This window comes from Penicillium waksmanii (assembly GCF_028829765.1).
Source record: "Penicillium waksmanii strain IBT 27052 chromosome Unknown utg000009l:1.0-4314994.0:1.0-4318279.0, whole genome shotgun sequence".
In the NCBI taxonomy this organism is placed as follows: Eukaryota; Fungi; Ascomycota; class Eurotiomycetes; order Eurotiales; family Aspergillaceae; genus Penicillium; species Penicillium waksmanii.
The window spans coordinates 4,121,510-4,140,576 of record NW_026643255.1 but is presented as its reverse complement, the minus strand read 5'-3'; the positions used below and the strand labels follow the sequence as shown (position 1 = coordinate 4,140,576).

The following is a 19,067-nucleotide window of genomic DNA, read 5'->3' as shown; positions in this document are numbered from 1 at the left end:
AATACAAAGGCGGTCCAGAAGTTTGAAGACAGCGCGCTATTTTTTTAGCGCGATTTTCGCGTCACCCCCCCCACCCATCTTCTTCAACTACCCCCTACACCATCAATATGCGACGGTTTGGCACTGAAATAAGTGGCAATCGAAGGCCAGGGGGTGAGCTTTCATCTGAGGCCCGCGCAGCTATTATATACGCTCATGAATGTGGTGTATCGCCTACTAAAATGGCTACTGAGTTCAACGTCGTACGCTCAACAATGTACTCTACAATCAAACGATTCCGAGAGCATCAAACGCTTAAATCACTGCCTCGTCCAGGTGCCCCTAAAGTCTATAGGTACTCTACTATTTAAATACACCTGTTTACTTGCACGTCGTGAGCCTTGGCTAAGCCTTAGTGAGCTGAGCGCCCGTATACCCAGCCATCCATCTTGATCAGCAATCAAGCGATTCCTACGTTCAAAATTCCTCTAGCGCTATCAAGTAAGACGTTATATCCCAATTTCGAGGGAGAACGCCCGCAAACGAGTCCGATTTTGCCGAAATTGGAGGGCTGAACGCTACAATTCCCAACTACAAAGCTTTATATTTTCCGACGAATGCAGCGTTCAACGTATCCCTAATTTAAACGGCCAATACGTTACCCGGCTTAGAGGAGAAGCTTACCGGCAGGGAATGGTGCAAGTTAAGGCTCATGTGAAGGATATTTGTCAAATATTTTGGGCTGGAATATGGCTCGGAGGGCGTACAAAACTTGTTATTATGGAGCGTGACTTTTCAGAAGGACAGCGAGGTTGCGGAGGTGGTTATACAACGAAATCCTACCTAAAAGCGCTTGAAGAAGGGTTTATTGAACACTATGAGCCTGGAACTATATTTCAGCAAGATGACGCAAAAATCCACCGCTCCTATGTTGCTCAGCGATGGTTTGAACGTCATGGTATACACGTTATGGAATGGCCGCCACGCTCGCCAGATCTCAACCCTATTGAACCCGTGTGGCGTATGCTCAAACGTAAATTATATGAGCTCTATCCTAATCTACTACATTGTGGTACATCTGAGGCAGATTGGAAGCTATTTAGGGAGTGTATATCGGAGGCCTGGGATGCGCTAGATCAAAATAAAATTGATAGTATAATTAGATCGATGCCTCAGCGTGTAAGCGAGACTCGTAAGGCACGTGGCTACTATACTCGGTTGTAGCAATTGAAATTCTGTGATATACTTTGTAATTGATTATTCTATATTATAGCAAATTTTGATGCAACAATATTGCATTTTGCATGCAATATATATATTTGAATGTAGAGTGGTGAAATGGCAGAATTACCCGATTAGGCGGTGTCTTCAAACTTATGGCCCAAGGTGGTATGCTGCGTTTCGAAGTTGGCCACCTCTCAGTCCTTTACCCTCGCTTAAGGGCTGCAGCAGATTTAATCACAATCACAATGACCCCATTGGCACACCGAGCGAAGCTGGCTTTTAGCAAGTTGTGGCTGATCGTGAGGAGTACGGAAATTAGCCTTCCCACGGCAATCTGGATTGAAGTATTAATGCCTTGGAAAAAGGAGAAATTTATGGAGTGAATCCATGCAAAGCTACTAACCTTGGAACCCGGCCAGACTTCTGGGGCCAACATGTCGGCAACTTAGATAGTGTGAGCATTGGTGTGGTTGTGGGGCTTGGAATCCCGGAACTGGCGTGAAATGTGGAATTAGATGAGAAAATGCTTCGAAAATCCTCCTAGGTATACTTGTAAATTAGCTGGTAACCTTGGCTGAATACTGAATTACGGGATGGATCATGATGATAGTGGTTGAGTGGCTGGGCATGTACTTCTCAGGATATATCATGTGTAGCAAAAACTTGAACTGGGCAGCTGTGCTCTTATGGTATTTTTAAACACCGAGCCATAGATGGTGCTTTTTCAGCTTGATACGTGATATTATCTGTAGTGGGAAATACTTTTCTTGAGAAGGTGTTAGATCTGTATGTAAAATTGCCCTCGATACTTAAGTTTCTCTACTTCGTCGGCATGCCAAATCTTCAACATTTCGATTTAATACATATATTACGTTTGATAACTAGTATTTTCCCTTTTCATGCTCTTTATTGCTTCCGTTCCATTCCGTTTATACGCCTTGCCTCCGATAAAATAAGATTTTAGCGAAACATGCCTTACTTATACCCCCATTCACACATAACGGAAGTATCAAAGTAAAAGAAGTGGATCTGGCCAACCAGTCAGCACCACTGGAATTTTAAGATGCTGAACAGTCCCTCGATATATACGCCGCATTATAGCAATTTAACGAGGAAATTACCAATTAGAAATAGCAAGCCGATCGAAGCCATAGTTTACCTCTGCTGGACCGCTTTCATGCGTACTATCTTAACATTATATTATTTCTTATATCTAATATAGCAGATACTAAGGTACTCATGAAGCTTCCATGGGTCAGGAAGCTTCTCTCCTTGATAAAATTATGAATATATTGAAGTCAATCATCCCCTTCGATGCTTCGACCACCGTTTTCATTATTTCTTTCGGCATTATTCAAATCATCAAGCAAGCCCTTATAGCTCAGTGGTACGAGCGTTGCACTTGTAATGCAAAGGTCCGTCGTTCAATCCGGCGTGGGGGCATCATGAAGCTTATTTTTTTCTGCAGAACGAGAATACTTGCTCGTGTTGAGGTTAGATATCGGGCATAGATGGGGGGGGGAAATGTGGGGGTCCGATTGGCTCAGGCGACGGGAGTGGGGTAATTAATCAGCGCTCACGTGATTTGGCCGCTCCCCATCATTTTTGAATTCTCCCAACTTGAACTAGATAGACCCTTTCTGCAGAAGAAGTCTTGATAATTTTTAGGAAAGATTTTTATTCAATCGGGCTTGTACATATTGCAAAAAACCTTGTTACGCATATGAGCGAATAGATGTGTTTTATTATCCATGATTGGTTTTGACGGGTTGCTCTAAACCTACCGGTCGCATTCAGCACTCAGGCACTCAGGCACCAAGCCGTGCTTATCTTATCGCAAACCACCACCGCCCCTGGTCCAAGTTTCAATGAATCGGACTTTGTACCCGACCAACTCCATGCAATCCGCTTTGCTGCGACCTCGTGGGTTCAAGTTCCTTGGTTTTTTGACTCCTTTTTCGACTCGACTTATCTCTATGTCGGCTGACTCCCAGCCCAAAGCGATGCCCTCCGCATTGACTTTGCATCATCACGCGAAATGCTCGGTACGCCATGCGATGCCTCACGGCAATGCCCCTCTTCCTTACCGTTTAAGACTATGACTGACCCGATCGTATTATTCATATTACTCATGAATAGACCACCAAAGCTCGCGCATCTACTCTCGACCTCCCTCATGGCTCGGTGCCTTTACCTATCTTCATGCCGGTCGCGACACAAGCTTCTCTCAAGGGCCTCACATATGATCAACTACGCGATACCGGCTGCATGCTTTGCCTTAATAACACCTACCACCTTGGCCTAAAACCTGGCCAGGAGGTTCTCGATGCCGTTGGTGGAGCGCATAAATTGCAAGGATGGGATCGCAATCTCTTGACAGACAGTGGAGGGTGAGATCACAGCTATTTTCATTTCGCCATAGCACAACCAACAAACTAACAATGCCCGCGATACATAGCTTCCAGATGGTCTCCCTTTTGAAGCTAGCCACAGTCACCGAGGAGGGTGTGCGATTCCTCAGCCCGCACGATGGTTCACCAATGTATGACAACCTGCCAATTATACCTCTATCCCCAACCCAGATTGAAACACTCAGCTGATTGGCGCTAGGCTCCTCACTCCTGAACACTCGATCTCCCTCCAGAACTCCATCGGCTCCGATATCATCATGCAATTGGACGACGTGATCGCGACAACGTCCCCAGACCATTCCCGCATTAAGGAAGCGATGGAACGTTCAGTGCGGTGGTTGGATCGGTGTATTGATGCGCATAAAAACCCCGAGACCCAGAACCTCTTTTGTATTATCCAAGGTGGTCTGGATATCGAACTTCGTAAACAATGCTGCGCGGAGATGGTCGCCCGAGATACTCCCGGAATCGCCATTGGAGGTTTGTCAGGTGGTGAGGCTAAGGAAGAATTCTGCAAAGTGTATGTTGCCCATCCCCTTCCCCGTCGGTTCCTGCTGCTAATTACCTCGAAGGGTGGATACCTGCACCGGCCTTCTTCCAGAACACAAGCCCAGATATGTTATGGGTGTGGTACGTTGGCCCTCATCCTAAGCAATTGCGATCGGACCTGACCCCAAGTTTTAGGGTTACCCCGAAGATATAGTCGTTGCGGTGGCCCTTGGTGCGGATATGTTTGATTGTGTATGGCCGACTCGGACAGCCGTGAGTTCTCATCCGCCCGAAATTGTACGCACTGTTCTAACCCAAGTCAGCGCTTCGGAAATGCCATTGTGTCCGCCGGAACGATAAATCTGCGGAACAGTTCATATGCCAATGATTTTAGCCCGATCGAAGAGGGCTGCACATGCACATGCTGCCGGCCTACAGCTCAAGGCGGCCTTGGACTCACCAAGGCATATATGCATCACGTCACCGCGAAGGAAACGGTTGGCGCTCACCTGTGAGATTACCCCCTCCTGCTGGCCGAATCGGTTACAAATGACAAATGCTAACTATATCTGCAGTCTGACGGTTCATAATGTTCACTACATGTTAACTTTGATGGGGGCTGCCCGGCAAGCTATCATCGAAGACCGATACCCTGCCTTCATTCGCAAATTCTTCTCCGATATTTACCAGGGCGATAAGACGAAATATCCCGAATGGGCTGTGGGCGCTCTCCGGGGTGTTGGAATGGACTTGCTCGAAGACTAGTCTCGGGGCAACAATCTCAAAGGCGATCCGATTTTACGGGAGCTTCACCTCCGCTTTCCATAATCCTCGTTCCAGGGAAGGACAACTATGCTATTTCCAACGCCTTATGATAATCTCGATACCAAATGGCTTTTGATATAGCCACCCGTATCATGGGTCATTAGCCGCTGTTGAGGGGCCTAATCTATCCTGGTCGAGCTTTACCAAACTTTTTTTCGCTTGATTCTAGTGGCGGGTTACTGGTAAACGGCGTTGGATATCTCTAGCATCAATTGACCGATGCTGGCCCGGACTACGCGGCCCCGCACTATCCACCTGCACGGCACCTGGCAACGAGTGGAATCATCTATCCACTGATATTTATACCGACTTTAAAACATCATTTACGACACAATTGGACAGAGGGGTTGATACCCTGCACTAACGCGCGACCACGCAACTCTGCTATCTCCAGTATCTAATTCAAGCCCGCACAACAGTAGAGTAGGCATAACCCACCTGGGCACATAACATTCTATGGATCACAGGAATTGTCAGGCTAGGGGTAGTTCGGACGCGACAAACTTTGGAAAGGAATTACTAGGCACATGCACTTTTATTTCGGGCTATATGCTTTGGAAAAGGCACCGTGGTATTACAGATTCGCACTTCTCATTTCACATTGGTCAAGCCATGATTGAATCGTTTGAACCAATCCTTCAATCTCGGCCTCCGTGTTGCCAGAATGCAGACAGACACGGACTCGCTCCTTGCCCTCCGGGATGGTGGGTGGCATGATGGCACGGACGATAAACCCATTTTGCTGGCAGAAAGCTGCCAGCTGACGAGGCTTGGAGGTTCGTAATGAAAAGATTGGAGATGTGGGGAAATGGTCGACCTCGAAAAGAACCGACTGGTCTGTCCGTAGGCTGTGTAGGCGGGTGTGGAGGTGATGAATCAACTCCTGGACACGTACTTGTAACTGTTTCCCCTTGATTAGTAAATGAAATCTTGTGGTCACTTCGAATGAACTGGATGTGGCCTACGGATTGCGTTTCGCCATTTGCTAACAGCTCATACGCCGTGCGAATAGATGCAAGGAAGGGAAAGCCAAGGGCAGTGGTGTAAATCAGACTCCGCGCATAATTGATTAGGTAGTCTTTCGTTTCTTGGCCACAGAGAACCATCGCTGAATCAGATAATTAGCATTTCTTGGTCACAACACTCGAAGACATCACCACATACCACCATGACTGGCCAATGCCTTTCCAAATGTGTGCACCCGGATGAACATGCGATCCTGAACACCCAGCTCCTGGACAACTCCAGCACCCCGAGGTCCAAAAACGCCAGTAGAATGGGCCTCGTCGACCATGAAATACCCATTTTGGTGGGGTAGAAGATCGTCGACCACTTGGATGAAGTCCCTTATGGGGGCCACATCGCCATCCATGCTGTAAATAGACTCAACCACAATAAACACATTCTTAGTGCCATTTCGAACAGACGGGTCTTCATTGATCTGGGCCCCGAGGGCATCACGCAGGCCTTCCGCCGAGCTATGGGGGAACATGATGCGTTTTCCGGCGCGAGATAACCGCATCCCCTCATGCGCACTGGCATGAATGAGCTCATCATAGAGAATCACATCACCGGGTTGCGGAATACTCGACAGAACACCGACATTAGCATCAAAGCCAGAATTGAATAATAGAGCGGTGGGAGCTTGATGGAAATCAGCCACGAATCGTTCCAATTCCTCGGCATAAGCGGAGTTCCCATCTAGCAATCGTGACCCTCCGCTCGCAAAGGGGAATGAATCCGGTGCATTGTTGAGGTGAGTCATAAACCGATTTCGATAAGCCGGGGACGTCCCCAGCGAGAGAAAGTCATTTGAAGAAAAATCAACGGTTTCCTGGGGTAAGACGGTTAACCTCCGGCGGGCAGATTTGGCTTCCCGACGAGACAGCGCATGCGACAAGGCATTCACAAGCGATTGCGGAGGAGGCGAGGAAGATGACGCAGGATGCGCGGCGGGAATAACCCGAGAGTCAGTCATGATAAAGTCGATCAGAGGAAGATCATGGAAGAGAGACTGCGAATATAAAATGACGTGTCCGGGTGGTTCAATTTGGATGGGGCGGCTAGGCTCGGAGAGATGTAGATGCAGTACCTCTTGCGCGAACGCCGTTCCTGTGCCTGGGCCTGCAGATGGTGATGGAGATTCGGGCACGGCCGTCAGCGATCCGCACTTTAATTCTCTAGTTCGAGGGCGGACCACGGACGAATCCGGGGAGCTGCGGAGGTGGGGAGAGAGAAACGGGGGAGTAGCAAGCGATGCAGAACGGAAGAAGCGGAGGGAAAAGAGTTAATTGATGGAATGAGTCAGTCCGGGGTCAAACTTCCGATTCAAGTCAATGATAAAAGTCAATGGTCATGTTTTGTTGATGTTCGGAAAGCGAAAGTTGACCTCGGTGAAGAGGAAGTGTGGAGTGGAAGAGCGGGAGGAAGGTTGGCGATTGGTTGATACGGCCCGAGACCGGAATGGACTTCTTATCCTGTATGTAGCACTCTTTCGATACGGTAGGGTGTCTGGAATATATTGTAGTCAGCAGATAAATAATTAGAGAAGTTCTGAATTTATGTGATGTCTCTAGAGTCTAGACTAGTCGTGTGTATCATTGAACGGAAACTGCCAGTGATGCCCTGTTGATATCACGTGGCCGGGCTGCCCAAGTCTCCATCACCTGACTCCATGTGATCCGCGGACAACCGCGTAGCAGGTTGGTTATGTATGGCCTCAACGGTCTTTTCTCGGGATTGGTAAATTTTGTTGAATTGTAACGATTTGGTTTGATCTTATTGGGCTTTGACGCCTTTGAATTTGTTGATTATAAGCTGGTATAAGGTACTAGTAGTAGATTCCTATTCAAGAGCTGAGGAACTGGTTAGATATGACTCAGCAAATGAGTTCCTGAGTAAATGCAATATACCCCGCACAGAACTTCTAGAATTATGTATGATTGTGATTAATGGTAAATATTGTATTCTGTTTCACTGTCTACTCCGTACCTACAGGCGTTTCCAAACCGTTGGGGTTGGTCAACTTCGGCTGGACTTGGTGGACTGGTGGACCTTCCCGCATTCTTCTCCCTCCACTCCACTCTCTCTCTCCCCCATCACGTCAACCTACTCTCTCCCAACTTCCCATTCTCTCGCCCTCAACAATTGATATACCCAACTGTATCAATTGCATTAATTATATCAATTGAATTGAATTGATTATCTGACTTGACGATGCCCCCCGTCGGTGCTGGGCTGTGGCGCTCCTTGCCCGCCCACCAAGTCTACGGCGCCAACACTAACGTTGGCAAGACAATCGTCTCCACCGTTCTCTGCAATGCCATCCAGAACCAGAGAAAGAAGGCCGCCTTCCTGAAACCCGTCTCAACTGGCGCTTTAGACGATGCTGATGACCGGTGCGTGTTCTCGCCCACATCCTCTCACCAAAACAAACACAGCTTAACTGACTCAATCGCAGCCATTTGTCGCGGTTCGGAGCTGGTACCCTCACCAAATGTCTCTACCAGTTCGATGAACCGGTTAGCCCACATCTCGCGGCGAAGCAGAAGATGGTGAGTGGCTCACTGATGCACCCGGGCCGATCACCCCAGCTAACATCATTAGATCCCGCGAGATGATGATCTCCTCGCCTCAATTCACCAGACTCTGTCTGACTGGGCTGGATCGGACATTGATCTCGCCTTGGTGGAAACCGCCGGTGGTGTTCACTCACCTGGGCCTAATGGGAACTCCCAAGCAGACCTCTATCGGCCTCTCCGGCTGCCCATTGTCCTAGTAGCCGATTCGCGCCTCGGAGGCATCTCCTCCTCCATTTCCGCATATGAGTCACTTGTTCTCCGCGGTTACGACATTCAGTCCGTGCTATTGTTCCGTGATGACTACTACCAAAATCATGAATATCTGGCAGATTACTTCAATAAGAAAAGTATCCCGCTGGTCTCGCTCTCCGCACCACCTCCGCGGCCCGCGGTGGAGAATGCCGACACTCAGGCCAGAGATGAGGAAGCCATGTCTTCCTACTATCGCCAAGTCTCCGCGGAGTCAGACATCCTTCGTTTACTCGAAGAATTGAACAACAAAAACCAGAACCGCATCACGCGCTTAGAGGAGATGGCAGATCGGGCACAGGACTTGATCTGGTATCCTTTCACTCAACACCAGGGCATGAAGCCAAAGGACATCACCGTCATCGACTCTGCTCATGATGATTACTTCCAAACCTTTGGTTCGAGTCAATCAAAGGAGTCGAATGCGGAGTTGCGGCCAACCTTTGATGGCTCGGCTTCATGGTGGACGCAAGGATTAGGTCATGGCAACCCTGACTTGTCCCTCTCGGCTGCCTATGCAGCCGGTCGCTATGGCCATGTGATGTTTGCCGGTGCAGTTCATGAGCCTGCACTTTCACTCGCGGATCGTCTCCTGAAGACTATTGGAAACCCCCGCTTCACGAAGGTTTTCTACACTGACAATGGCAGCACCGGAATGGAGGTGGCTGTGAAGATGGGTCTTCGTGCCGCTTGCGATCGATATGGCTGGGATGCCAGCCAGGAGCAGATCAGCATTCTTGGCCTCAAGGGGAGCTACCACGGTGATACTATTGGTGTGATGGACTGCTCGGAGCCTTCTACTTTCAACCAAAAAGTTGAATGGTACCGTGGTCGCGGTCACTGGTTTGACTTCCCTCTGGTCAAGATGGTCAATGGGACCTGGAAGGTTGAAGTCCCTGCTGAGTTGAAGGCTGACCTGGGCTCCGAGGATGCCGAATTCGAAAGCCTCGGATCTGTTTTTGATCTCGAGAAACGCTTGGGATCAGAGGCCACTCAACGATACAGAACTTATATCCACCGTACAATCAAGGACCTCGTTGAGCGACACGGTATGAAATTTGGCGCCTTAATCCTAGAGCCCGTTATCCTGGGAGCAGGCGGCATGCTGTTTTGGTAGGTTTTCCAATAAGTACCACCTCGCCGTGATTTCCACACTGACATCTTCCAGTGATCCCCTTTTCCAGCGCTGCTTGACCGATGTTGTCCGTGATCACCCAGAACTCTTCTCTCCCAATGCTTCGTCGCCGAAATCAGCCCCATCCTGGTCCGGCCTACCAGTTATCTTCGACGAAGTTTTCACTGGTCTCTACCGCCTTGGCCGCCCATCATCTGCATCCTTCCTCGACGTGCACCCCGACATCGCTGTGAACGCCAAGCTGTTGACGGGTGGCTTGATTCCTCTGTGCACTACCGTGGCAAGTCAAGAGATCTTTGACACGTTCTCAAGTCCAGAGAAGAGTGACGCTTTGCTTCATGGTCACAGCTACACAGCCCATGCAGTAGGCTGCACTGTTGCTGTGGATTCTCTCCGGACTATGGACGACATGGACAGGAACGGGTCGTGGGACGGATTCAAAGCAGACTGGGATTCCAAGTTGGTGAAGTCTACTAGCGGGCCCTCCGATGTTTGGAGTGTGTGGTCGCAAAGCCTCCTTCAAGACCTCTCTCGCGCAGAGGCGGTTGAGAGCGTATTTGGTATTGGTACAGTGCTCAGCATCTCATTGCGAGATGCCCAGGGTGGAGGTAAGCAAATTTTCATTGATTCATTCATGAACAAGCACTCTAATAAATCAACAGGTTATACATCAACAGCTGCAAAGGGCCTTCAGCAGAAGCTGGCTGTTGGCGGAGATCAATTCAACGTCCATTCACGGGTTCTGGGAAATGTCCTCTACCTGATGTCCAGCGTTACATCTAAGCCCGAGTCACTCAAGGAGATGGAGAAGCTTCTTCGCTCATCCTTGATTTAACGAAACGAATTATACCTGTCGATGCGTCCTTCAGCATGACATTCTGATGGCGGTCTGTTTCCCAGATCGCTGTACATGACGCTAGAGAATATATAAGGCATCGAATCTCAATGACTGTACATAGTATATCAGGCAAGCAATCAGGAATCATATGGCAACCTTGAAGTGCTTCAATTTCAAATTCCCCGCTCGCCTTACTAACATAACAGAAATTTGTAGACAGGAGACCGCTAATGACCAAATTAAGTGTTGGGCTGAACTTCTACCATGATTTCGCATTGAACGATTAGGGCCGATATTTCTGCCTCATATCTAGAGCCTAACGAACGAGCATCTGGGTTACCGCTCGGGGTTAAGCCAAACTGGTTTTCCGGCATGAAACGTCACGAGGCTGGCCCCCAAATCCACTTCCGCGATTCAACCTTGGAGATTATTGTTTGGCTTTGACTTCGACTTGTTCACTGCGTGCGATAAACCGCTTTTACCCTGTTGAGATCCGGGGCCAAATCCTCCATGGAAATGATGTTGCCCTGGCCAATGAGGCAATGAATCAACATGTGGCCCTCACTAGAGTTGCAGCTTTTAATCTCCCAAAGCGCCGATCAATCAATCATTCAGCATCATACTGAAGGCACCATCTAGGTTCTAAAAAAGAAAATTAGCTTGAGTTTGCAAGGCAGCGTGGAGGCATAAATAATACCCAGTTGACGAAATCAGAGCCCATCCATTCACGTATGTCAGTCCAGTCTTCGACTGTATTTTCAGATTGAATCTCCGAGTTAGGCGGTTGAGCGGTAGCCGTACTGGATTGGATCCTGCGAAGATTTTTAGCAGACTAAGACTATTCTAGATGGAGATTGACTTACTGCAGATGGCAAAGTATTCTATATGACTTCGCGCACATTGCGCTTCGGCTGGAAAGACTTTCCATGCGCTGGGCCAGCCTTTGTATCGCCTTCTGATAGGGCTCCAGATCCCCCGATGGCTTGTCGAGTAGACATGAGTTGAGGGCCACAGCGGCATGAAGTACCTTCAGACCCGTCACTCCATTCAATAGCCAAACAAAGCTTCGGAGCAATGGAGCTTCATAGATCTGTTGATGGATTGAGATCAAAGCCATGGCAGAACCGAGGCATCTCTCTCTCGATTCTGGAAGAAAACACGGCGACTTCGTGTGATGGAACGGACGATGCAGAAGTAGGTAAAGATGATGCGCATAGCTTTGTAAGACACACCAATATCCGTATGCAGTTGGATCCAGGATATTTGGAGATCCATCAATCATATAAGTGGAGTCCCATTTTGCTTGCTCCTCGGCAATGGCCGAGTTGAACTTTTGCAAAGAGCTTTGATCAAGCCGTATGGGACCGGAAATATGGCGACAAATATGAGTAGAGAGCCGGAAGAGACGAATCTTGGCCATCATTACCGACATTTGTGTGGGCTGGCTGAACGAAACAGCAATACCGCCTTCGGTGATATCGAGATCATTGACATCAGCAGGCATCGTGGCCTTGATATCGAGTAAAAATGACATGTCAACATCCCTGAACAGGATCCCTTGGTACGTATGCAGCGTCAACAGGCCAGCCCAGCAGCGCCGTCTCCTCTGGGTTTCTATCGGGTTCATCCCCCGAAATTCCGCGTTGCACCGTAGTGCAATACCCATATTTAACGCCATGCCTAATAATGCCCATCCTTGATCAACGGATTCATTATGCGACAGGCTGTAAATAAGCATCAGCAGTGCCTCGAATGTGCTGAATTTGTGCCTGATGAAGAACTGGTCCTGCAAGAGACAAGTCATTGACGCTTGTAAAAGTCTGCGAGACACAGATGTGGTCGTGAAATCTTGGGCGGAGCCGTCGGAAATGGTTGGCCAAATGTAAAGCAGTCTTGGATCGCTTGCGTCCATCGTGTTTAGTGCTAGAGAGCACATTGAGAAGAGTAGAGCCAGCCATGGAAGATCGACTTGACGGGGCTGGGGCTGTTGTGTAAAAAAAGCCGCGTACTGAGACTGAAAGGTTGGGCCATGGAGAATTGGAAACAGAGGATGTATTAATTGGAAGAAATGAGAAATCAAATAATCACAACAGGCTTTTGGTGGTAGAGGATTAATGAGTTCTTGCAAAGGCATGCGTGGGCCTGTTGATAGAGGCGGCAATGTGCCTTGGGTGCCATCTTCTGGCGCGGGTCTTTCGAGCACCATTTCCCAGTGACTATCAGAGAGTACTTCACTTGTTTCTGGGACCAGCGATCGATTATTTAGCCCCGAGGATGGGGCAGTGGCAATATTTCCACCCAACGGTGAAGATCGTAACTCCGCCGTATTGCTTTTCGACTGCGGAGTTGCGGGGGTTCTCTGATGGCTTCTCGTCGGAGAATTGCCAGATGGAACCTCGTAAATACAGGCATCGCCACGATTGCGTCGTTTACAAGTAGCACACGGATGTTGACGGTCGCACTTCAATTTAGAGCGTCGACATTGCTCGCAGTTCACGGGTTTGCGTTTCCGGCGATAAACCCCGGGGCTGTGACCTACTGGTGTTGTAGGATGCGACAGACTATGGCTCATGGTTGGCTAGAAGGAAGGCAGACGAATCCGCATGGTGAAGACCGACGCGTATCGAAAATGATGGTCGGAGATAGCATGAAACTTGAAGGCTGGGAAGTTCGGAGAAATGTGGATCGTCTCGCCACGCATTCCAAAGTAGTTCACGCGTTAAGTCCGACGCATCGGAGAAGACTGCATAGCACATATCTCGCTACCAACATATTTACAGATAATTAGATATACTGAAAGCGATGACTCAGGACAGCAACAATTTATTAATAATGCATTTCAGAAGAGAAAATGAAAAAGTGAGGTTGTCCAATGGCAACAGATGTCGTGAAGCACCCTGGTCAATCGGAGATATCGTCTCCACCAGGTGGCATCATCTCCGATGGTTGCATATTCTTTTCAGGATCTAGACAAAAGTTGACTAATTGATGCTCTTTCTCGCCTAGTGAGTCAAAATGGGTTGTTTAAATAAGTTCCGATCCTCCAAACTAAATCTTAACTCTACCTCGGTGTCCGTGCCCCACTACAATGGAGAGCTATTTTCAATACCGAAGAATACAAAAAGCTGTCCGCCAACAATTATCAGAAGTGAAGCAAAACTGTACTTGCATTGAGTACACGATCGGACATCCCCACGATTCAAGGTTCGTTCGGTCTCACTTGAATCTGATTTAGGTTTGCTGACATTTTCCGTTTAGTTGCAAGTTAAATGTCCATAGCAATGACCGCAAAGACCTGGAAAAGCAGGCCCCTACAGAATTCGCCACGTCTGATACTTTGATCCTCGTGGGTTGGGATGGCAAGGATGATCCTTTGAATCCTGCGAATCAAAGCGTTAAGCGGAAGCTATTCATGACCTTTCTGGTCTCCCTAATAGCACTTGCTGTAACTGCAGCATCTGCGATTGATGCTTGTGGCGTCAGGGAATATAGCGAATATTTCCAGATATCTGAGGTTGTTGGGTCGCTCGCAACAGGTAAGCCATCCCTCCTTGCTGATATAGAGTGACGATATTGTTTGGCTAACTTTTCACAACTCGATTAAAGGTCTCTTTCTCATCGGATTTGGCTGCGGCTCCTTGCTGTCTGGCCCCTTCTCCGAAACCTTCGGTCGCAATGCTATATATCTTATTACGATGTTGGTCTTCCTCATCTTTGTGATGGCATCAGGATTGGCTCCAAATCTTCAAAGTCACCTTGTTTTTCGCTTTCTTGCCGGATTCTTCGCCTCGACGCCGCTCAGTTGCGCCGGAGGCACTGTCGCAGATCTGTGGAACCCAGTCGAGAAAGCATACGCCTTCCCTCTCTACGCTATACCCGCTTTCACGGGGCCGATGATCGGTCAAATTATCGGCAGTTATATCCCAACTACTTTAGGATGGAGGTGGCTGGAATGGATCATGCTCATCCTAGGAGGTCTAGTCCTGGTTGTGGTTATTATATTCCAACCAGAGACCTATGGCAATCTTCTTCTATATTGGAAAGCAAAAACACTTCGACAAGAGACGGGCGACAAAAGATATAGGGCTCCGATGGAGATGAAACGTGAAAGCCTGGGCCAGCGTTTGCGGATCTCCGTATCTCGACCCTTTGCCATGTTTTACTCAGAACTGATCATTATTCTGATGTCCCTCTACCTCACTATTATGTATATTGTCCTCTTTACCTTCCTTGAGGGATATACCTACATTTTTGGGGAGGCGTATGGCATCTCTGAAGGCTTGACTAGTCTTTGCTGGGCTGGAATGTTGATTGGCACTATACTCCCTATCTGTGTGGTGCCGATTGTTTATAAATGGACCTTACAGGAGTACAAACGTGGGAATGATTCGTTCATCGCGCCTGAGACCAGACTATGGTATGCAATGCTTGGTGGTGCACCAGCAGTACCGATCAGTTTATTCTGGATGGGGTGGACAAGTAATGTGAGTCGTTGCATCCCTCCGGTGAAGCCCGACGTCGCTAACATTTCTTTTACTCAAAATCTAGCCTTCAATTTCTATCTGGTCCCCCCTTGTCGCGTCAGTTTTCTTTGGCTACGGTATCACGACAATATTTATCGTTGCATACATGTATCTCATTGATTCGTATGATATTTACTCAGCGTCTGCCCTCGGTTTCTTGGTTTTCACGCGATACGTCGTTGCGGGGGGTGTTACTGTCGCCGGTGGTCCGATATACAGGGCGATAGGTGTTCAATACACGCTTACGATACTTGGGTCAATCAGTGCCGTTATGACTTGTGTGCCCTATCTTCTCTACATATACGGGCCACAGATCAGAAAGCATAGCAAATATGCAGTGAGTATCACGAGGGCATGACACGGTCGAATAAATTCAAGGCCGCTTTGAGATACGATAGTCAGCCCTTACGAGTGAAGTGAGTCCAAACTATCGTTGCAGTGGCATAAAAGGGCTTGGATTCGCTGTAATCATCTAAAATACTCTTAGAATTTTGATTTTCCGACAGAGGTATTTGTCGCGATGTATTGTTAAACACCTGATAGACATTACTATTTTGACCTTTGCTCTGAAGCTAGCCCACGCGCGGCTCTTTGAATTCTCAAATAAAATAATACAACAAAGTTATTATTTTGTTTCTGCTTTGTCCTATGAATGGGACGAAAATAACTGGTGGTTTCATTGCTCTACTCCCCTCGTCACAAAACAATTGAGCCCTGAAATGAAAGAGTGTGTCTTCACACTATCTTAGCTAGGCTTTGTCATGACTCAATTCTATGTCCCGACACAAAGCTATGTATTTTGGACATAGGATTTGGCCCAAGCCTTTAATCAAGCTTTTGAAATAGTCCGAGTCCACAAAGAGTGGAACTCAAGGGGGTATTTTCTTTGCCGAGGATCGGCTCTATTTCTGAATGCCGACCGCAGCCGCTCTCATTTATAACCCGGCTCGAGTTCGAGTCAAGACCCATCGATATTTATCTCAATTAAAGCACTCTGTCATAAGTCAATTCCATCATGTCGAAATTGTCGCCTGCTCTTAAGGCCCTTATCAGCTCTCCAGCGGCACGGCCTTCCACCGTGCCCGCACCAGCGCACATTACCTCAGTCTATCAAGCTATCCGACAGACTGCCATCGCCAAGCGCCTTTCGGAGCACTCATGGCTGGCATTATCGGTATGAATCAGTTCCAGCCCATCTTTTTAGTTGCTCGTGCTAACTCAAATTTTCTAGGCCGCTGCTACAATGACCATGAACTCCCCAGAATCTCTCGCCGCCCTATATCGCCTTGCGGCGACGTCTTCTGGACCTGTGCAAACTGCCGAGTTGATTCGCGAGGTCGGACTGAAGTGCATCAGTTTCAACGGCATACCACGCACAATCAACTGCCTCAATACATTCAAGGCCGAGCTTCCGGATTCTGTGAGCAGCAAGCTCTCAACCACCCCGACCCGCGCCCCAGTTCCAACCAACGTAACTAGTATTACTTGTCGCGGAATCTCATTATGGGACTCTATTTACCACCCATATGAGCGAAAGCTGTACAATAAACTGGCAGATTCCCACCCAGATCTCCCGGTTCACATTTTGAACAGTCATTATGGTTCCTTGCTCTCTGATCCTGTCCGGTCCACCGGTGCGCAGGTTGGTCGTATTTTGACCTCGATCGTTGCGGTTTCATGCTTGCGTGCGCAATCAGGAGTCGGACCTCAGGTAACCTCACATGTGTTTGGCTTGCGCAAGGCTCTAGAAGATGGGACTTGGAGCACTGATATTGAGACGGAGGAGGGAGCTCGATGGTTAGCGAGTGATGAGGGCAACACTTGGATCTTGAATAGTGTAGATTCAATTGTGGAGGCGATTGGAAATGGCCGTGGATCAAACTTTGCACCTGGGAGACAATGATTACTGATGATGGTTATGGCGTTTCCTTATTTGCTTCCATTCAAGTTCCAGCTGATACCTGGAGCGACTTTATTTAGCGCTTAAAGCAGTGCAAACTTTTAGACGTATACAAGACAGTTAACTATGGACAGGTATTTTGAATTAAATTTTTTATTCGAGTAGCCACCATCGTACGAGCTTTAAAGCATAAAACAAGGCCGAAGCCTTTCTATGGAGCGTACCAACCGGAGCAGGGGACCTTCGACGGTTCCTCAAAGAGCTTCACGATGAGAACGACCTTCTTATCGTCAAGTAAGATGTTGACCCAACGGACCTCCGTGGCGTTATTTGGGCCGAGTCGACACGCTGCGAGCCTGGGACAAGCGAGTCCCTGTTTGACGAATATGGAAACATTCCGCTGATCCCTTATGTGGGATACGGAACCAAGCCGGAGCGCAATCATAAAAAGGTTGTCAAATGTTGCATGCTACCTTCGGAATTTGAAGACGAGGAATTCTCGTGGAAAATGGGCTCTTTTCGGGGATCTTACCCCGAGGATGTTTCAGGCTAAAGTGGAGCGCGACTGGGTGAAGTATGGATTCGAGAGTCTGTGATACCACTTAGCTATAGCAGCTACTCTATACTAAAGATGGCGACCGGGGTACCTCAACATCAGACCATCGTGAGGGAAGTTGGGTGTAAATAGATAGACATGACAATTAAATACGAATTCGTGGGGTCGTGGTGAATCAGTTCATCTCATTTCATTCCAATGACAAGTTGTCGCGAGACTTCCTGTTCCATGAATATCATGAATCCCATATCTTTGTCTAAGTCTCAGCAAGATTATATCGTATTACAACACGTGTCAGAGCTCCATTTCACTTTCACTCACATGATCATCCGTAAATCCGTCATCACATCTTCATAGTGCCACATCCCCCACTTTCCTCGTAAAACATTATCCAAGCCCTCGTCTTCCCGCACTGACTCACCCCCCAGATTTGAATCTCACATCGAATCCCTACAGATATCCAAAACTTATCCAAACTCCTCTGAATTGAATATTCCGAACGAAATTCCATACAGTATGGCGCAGACCACTCGTTCCTCATCCCACGACGCCTACGATGCCCGCCCAAGGGACAACGATCCCCGCCCGGCCGCGGTGGATGACTACTTCAAAGCACATCTCCATGCAGCAAGCTACAACGATAGCTTAGAAGTAATCCGCAACAACTCTCTGATCGCAGGTCTCCCGGACATAGCCTGTTCCTCATCGCAAGCAAAACTACTCATGCTTCAGGCCCGTATGTGCAATGCAAAGCGTATCCTTGAGGTAGGCACACTGGGCGGGTACAGCGCCGCGTGGTTTGCGACGACTAGTCTCGAGACTAAAGTGACTACTATCGAGTTGGATAGTCATTACGCCGAGGTAGCGCGGCAAAATCTCGAGAAAGCTGGGTTGATCGAGAAAGTTGAGATCTTGCAAGGATTGGCAGTTGATGTTCTCCGGGGTATCGAGGAACAGGTTCAGAGAGGAGAGAGGGAGAAGTTTGATTTCGTGTTTATTGATGCGAATAAGCAGGACAATCTGGCTTATTTCAATGCCGCGATGGGTATTACCAGGGATAGGGCGGTTATCGTTGTTGATAATGTTGTGAGGAATGGCAAGGTTTCGTCTGCCGATGAAGCTGAGAAAGATGATCGCATCAAGGGAACAAGGGAGCTGGTTGAGGCAGTTGGGAAGTTGGACACAGTTGACGCAACAGCAATCCAGACGGTGGGAGAGAAGAACTATGATGGATTTCTGGTTGCAATGAAGAAGTAACCAAGTACTTAGTTATGTGCTACAATTACTGAGTTATCCCCCAAGGAGAACAGGCTTGTATTTGAGTCAAATCATTGAAAAATTTAGTAAACAAATTTAT

The 19,067-nt window shown here is 48.1% G+C and overlaps 7 protein-coding genes across 7 annotated transcripts; 5 read left to right on the top strand and 2 right to left on the bottom strand.

The window, feature by feature from the left end:
• Positions 1–3,071: 3,071 nt before the first annotated feature.
• On the top strand, positions 3,072–4,868 carry N7481_011882 (tRNA-ribosyltransferase family protein; the record flags this gene model as incomplete). Its single annotated transcript, XM_057271101.1, has 8 exons — positions 3,072–3,248; positions 3,343–3,593; positions 3,662–3,745; positions 3,814–4,134; positions 4,187–4,244; positions 4,299–4,376; positions 4,427–4,614; positions 4,679–4,868. 8 exons carry the CDS (start codon positions 3,072–3,074, stop codon positions 4,866–4,868), a joined length of 1,347 nt encoding a protein of 448 aa, XP_057118275.1.
• Positions 4,869–5,502: 634 nt separating this feature from the next.
• Positions 5,503–6,906, bottom strand: N7481_011881 (aminotransferase class I/II-fold pyridoxal phosphate-dependent enzyme; the record flags this gene model as incomplete). The annotated part of the gene is made up of 3 exons (XM_057271100.1): positions 5,503–5,838; positions 5,894–6,036; positions 6,093–6,906. The coding sequence occupies 3 exons, from the start codon at positions 6,904–6,906 to the stop codon at positions 5,503–5,505; spliced, it is 1,293 nt and encodes a 430-aa protein (XP_057118274.1).
• Positions 6,907–8,144: 1,238 nt separating this feature from the next.
• Positions 8,145–10,728, top strand: bioDA (adenosylmethionine-8-amino-7-oxononanoate aminotransferase; the record flags this gene model as incomplete). The annotated part of the gene is made up of 4 exons (XM_057271099.1): positions 8,145–8,326; positions 8,389–8,482; positions 8,535–9,871; positions 9,927–10,728. 4 exons carry the CDS (start codon positions 8,145–8,147, stop codon positions 10,726–10,728), a joined length of 2,415 nt encoding a protein of 804 aa, XP_057118273.1.
• An 862-nt stretch (positions 10,729–11,590) lies between these two features.
• Positions 11,591–12,643, bottom strand: N7481_011879 (fungal specific transcription factor domain-containing protein; the record flags this gene model as incomplete). The annotated part of the gene is made up of 1 exon (XM_057271098.1): positions 11,591–12,643. One exon carries the CDS (start codon positions 12,641–12,643, stop codon positions 11,591–11,593), a length of 1,053 nt encoding a protein of 350 aa, XP_057118272.1.
• Positions 12,644–13,819: 1,176 nt separating this feature from the next.
• N7481_011878 (MFS transporter) lies at positions 13,820–15,612 on the top strand (the record flags this gene model as incomplete). Its single annotated transcript, XM_057271097.1, has 4 exons — positions 13,820–13,935; positions 13,990–14,267; positions 14,338–15,215; positions 15,280–15,612. 4 exons carry the CDS (start codon positions 13,820–13,822, stop codon positions 15,610–15,612), a joined length of 1,605 nt encoding a protein of 534 aa, XP_057118271.1.
• A 657-nt stretch (positions 15,613–16,269) lies between these two features.
• N7481_011877 (uncharacterized protein) lies at positions 16,270–17,157 on the top strand (the record flags this gene model as incomplete). The annotated part of the gene is made up of 2 exons (XM_057271096.1): positions 16,270–16,428; positions 16,486–17,157. 2 exons carry the CDS (start codon positions 16,270–16,272, stop codon positions 17,155–17,157), a joined length of 831 nt encoding a protein of 276 aa, XP_057118270.1.
• Positions 17,158–18,226: 1,069 nt separating this feature from the next.
• On the top strand, positions 18,227–18,967 carry N7481_011876 (O-methyltransferase; the record flags this gene model as incomplete). Its single annotated transcript, XM_057271095.1, has 1 exon — positions 18,227–18,967. One exon carries the CDS (start codon positions 18,227–18,229, stop codon positions 18,965–18,967), a length of 741 nt encoding a protein of 246 aa, XP_057118269.1.
• Positions 18,968–19,067: the final 100 nt, after the last annotated feature.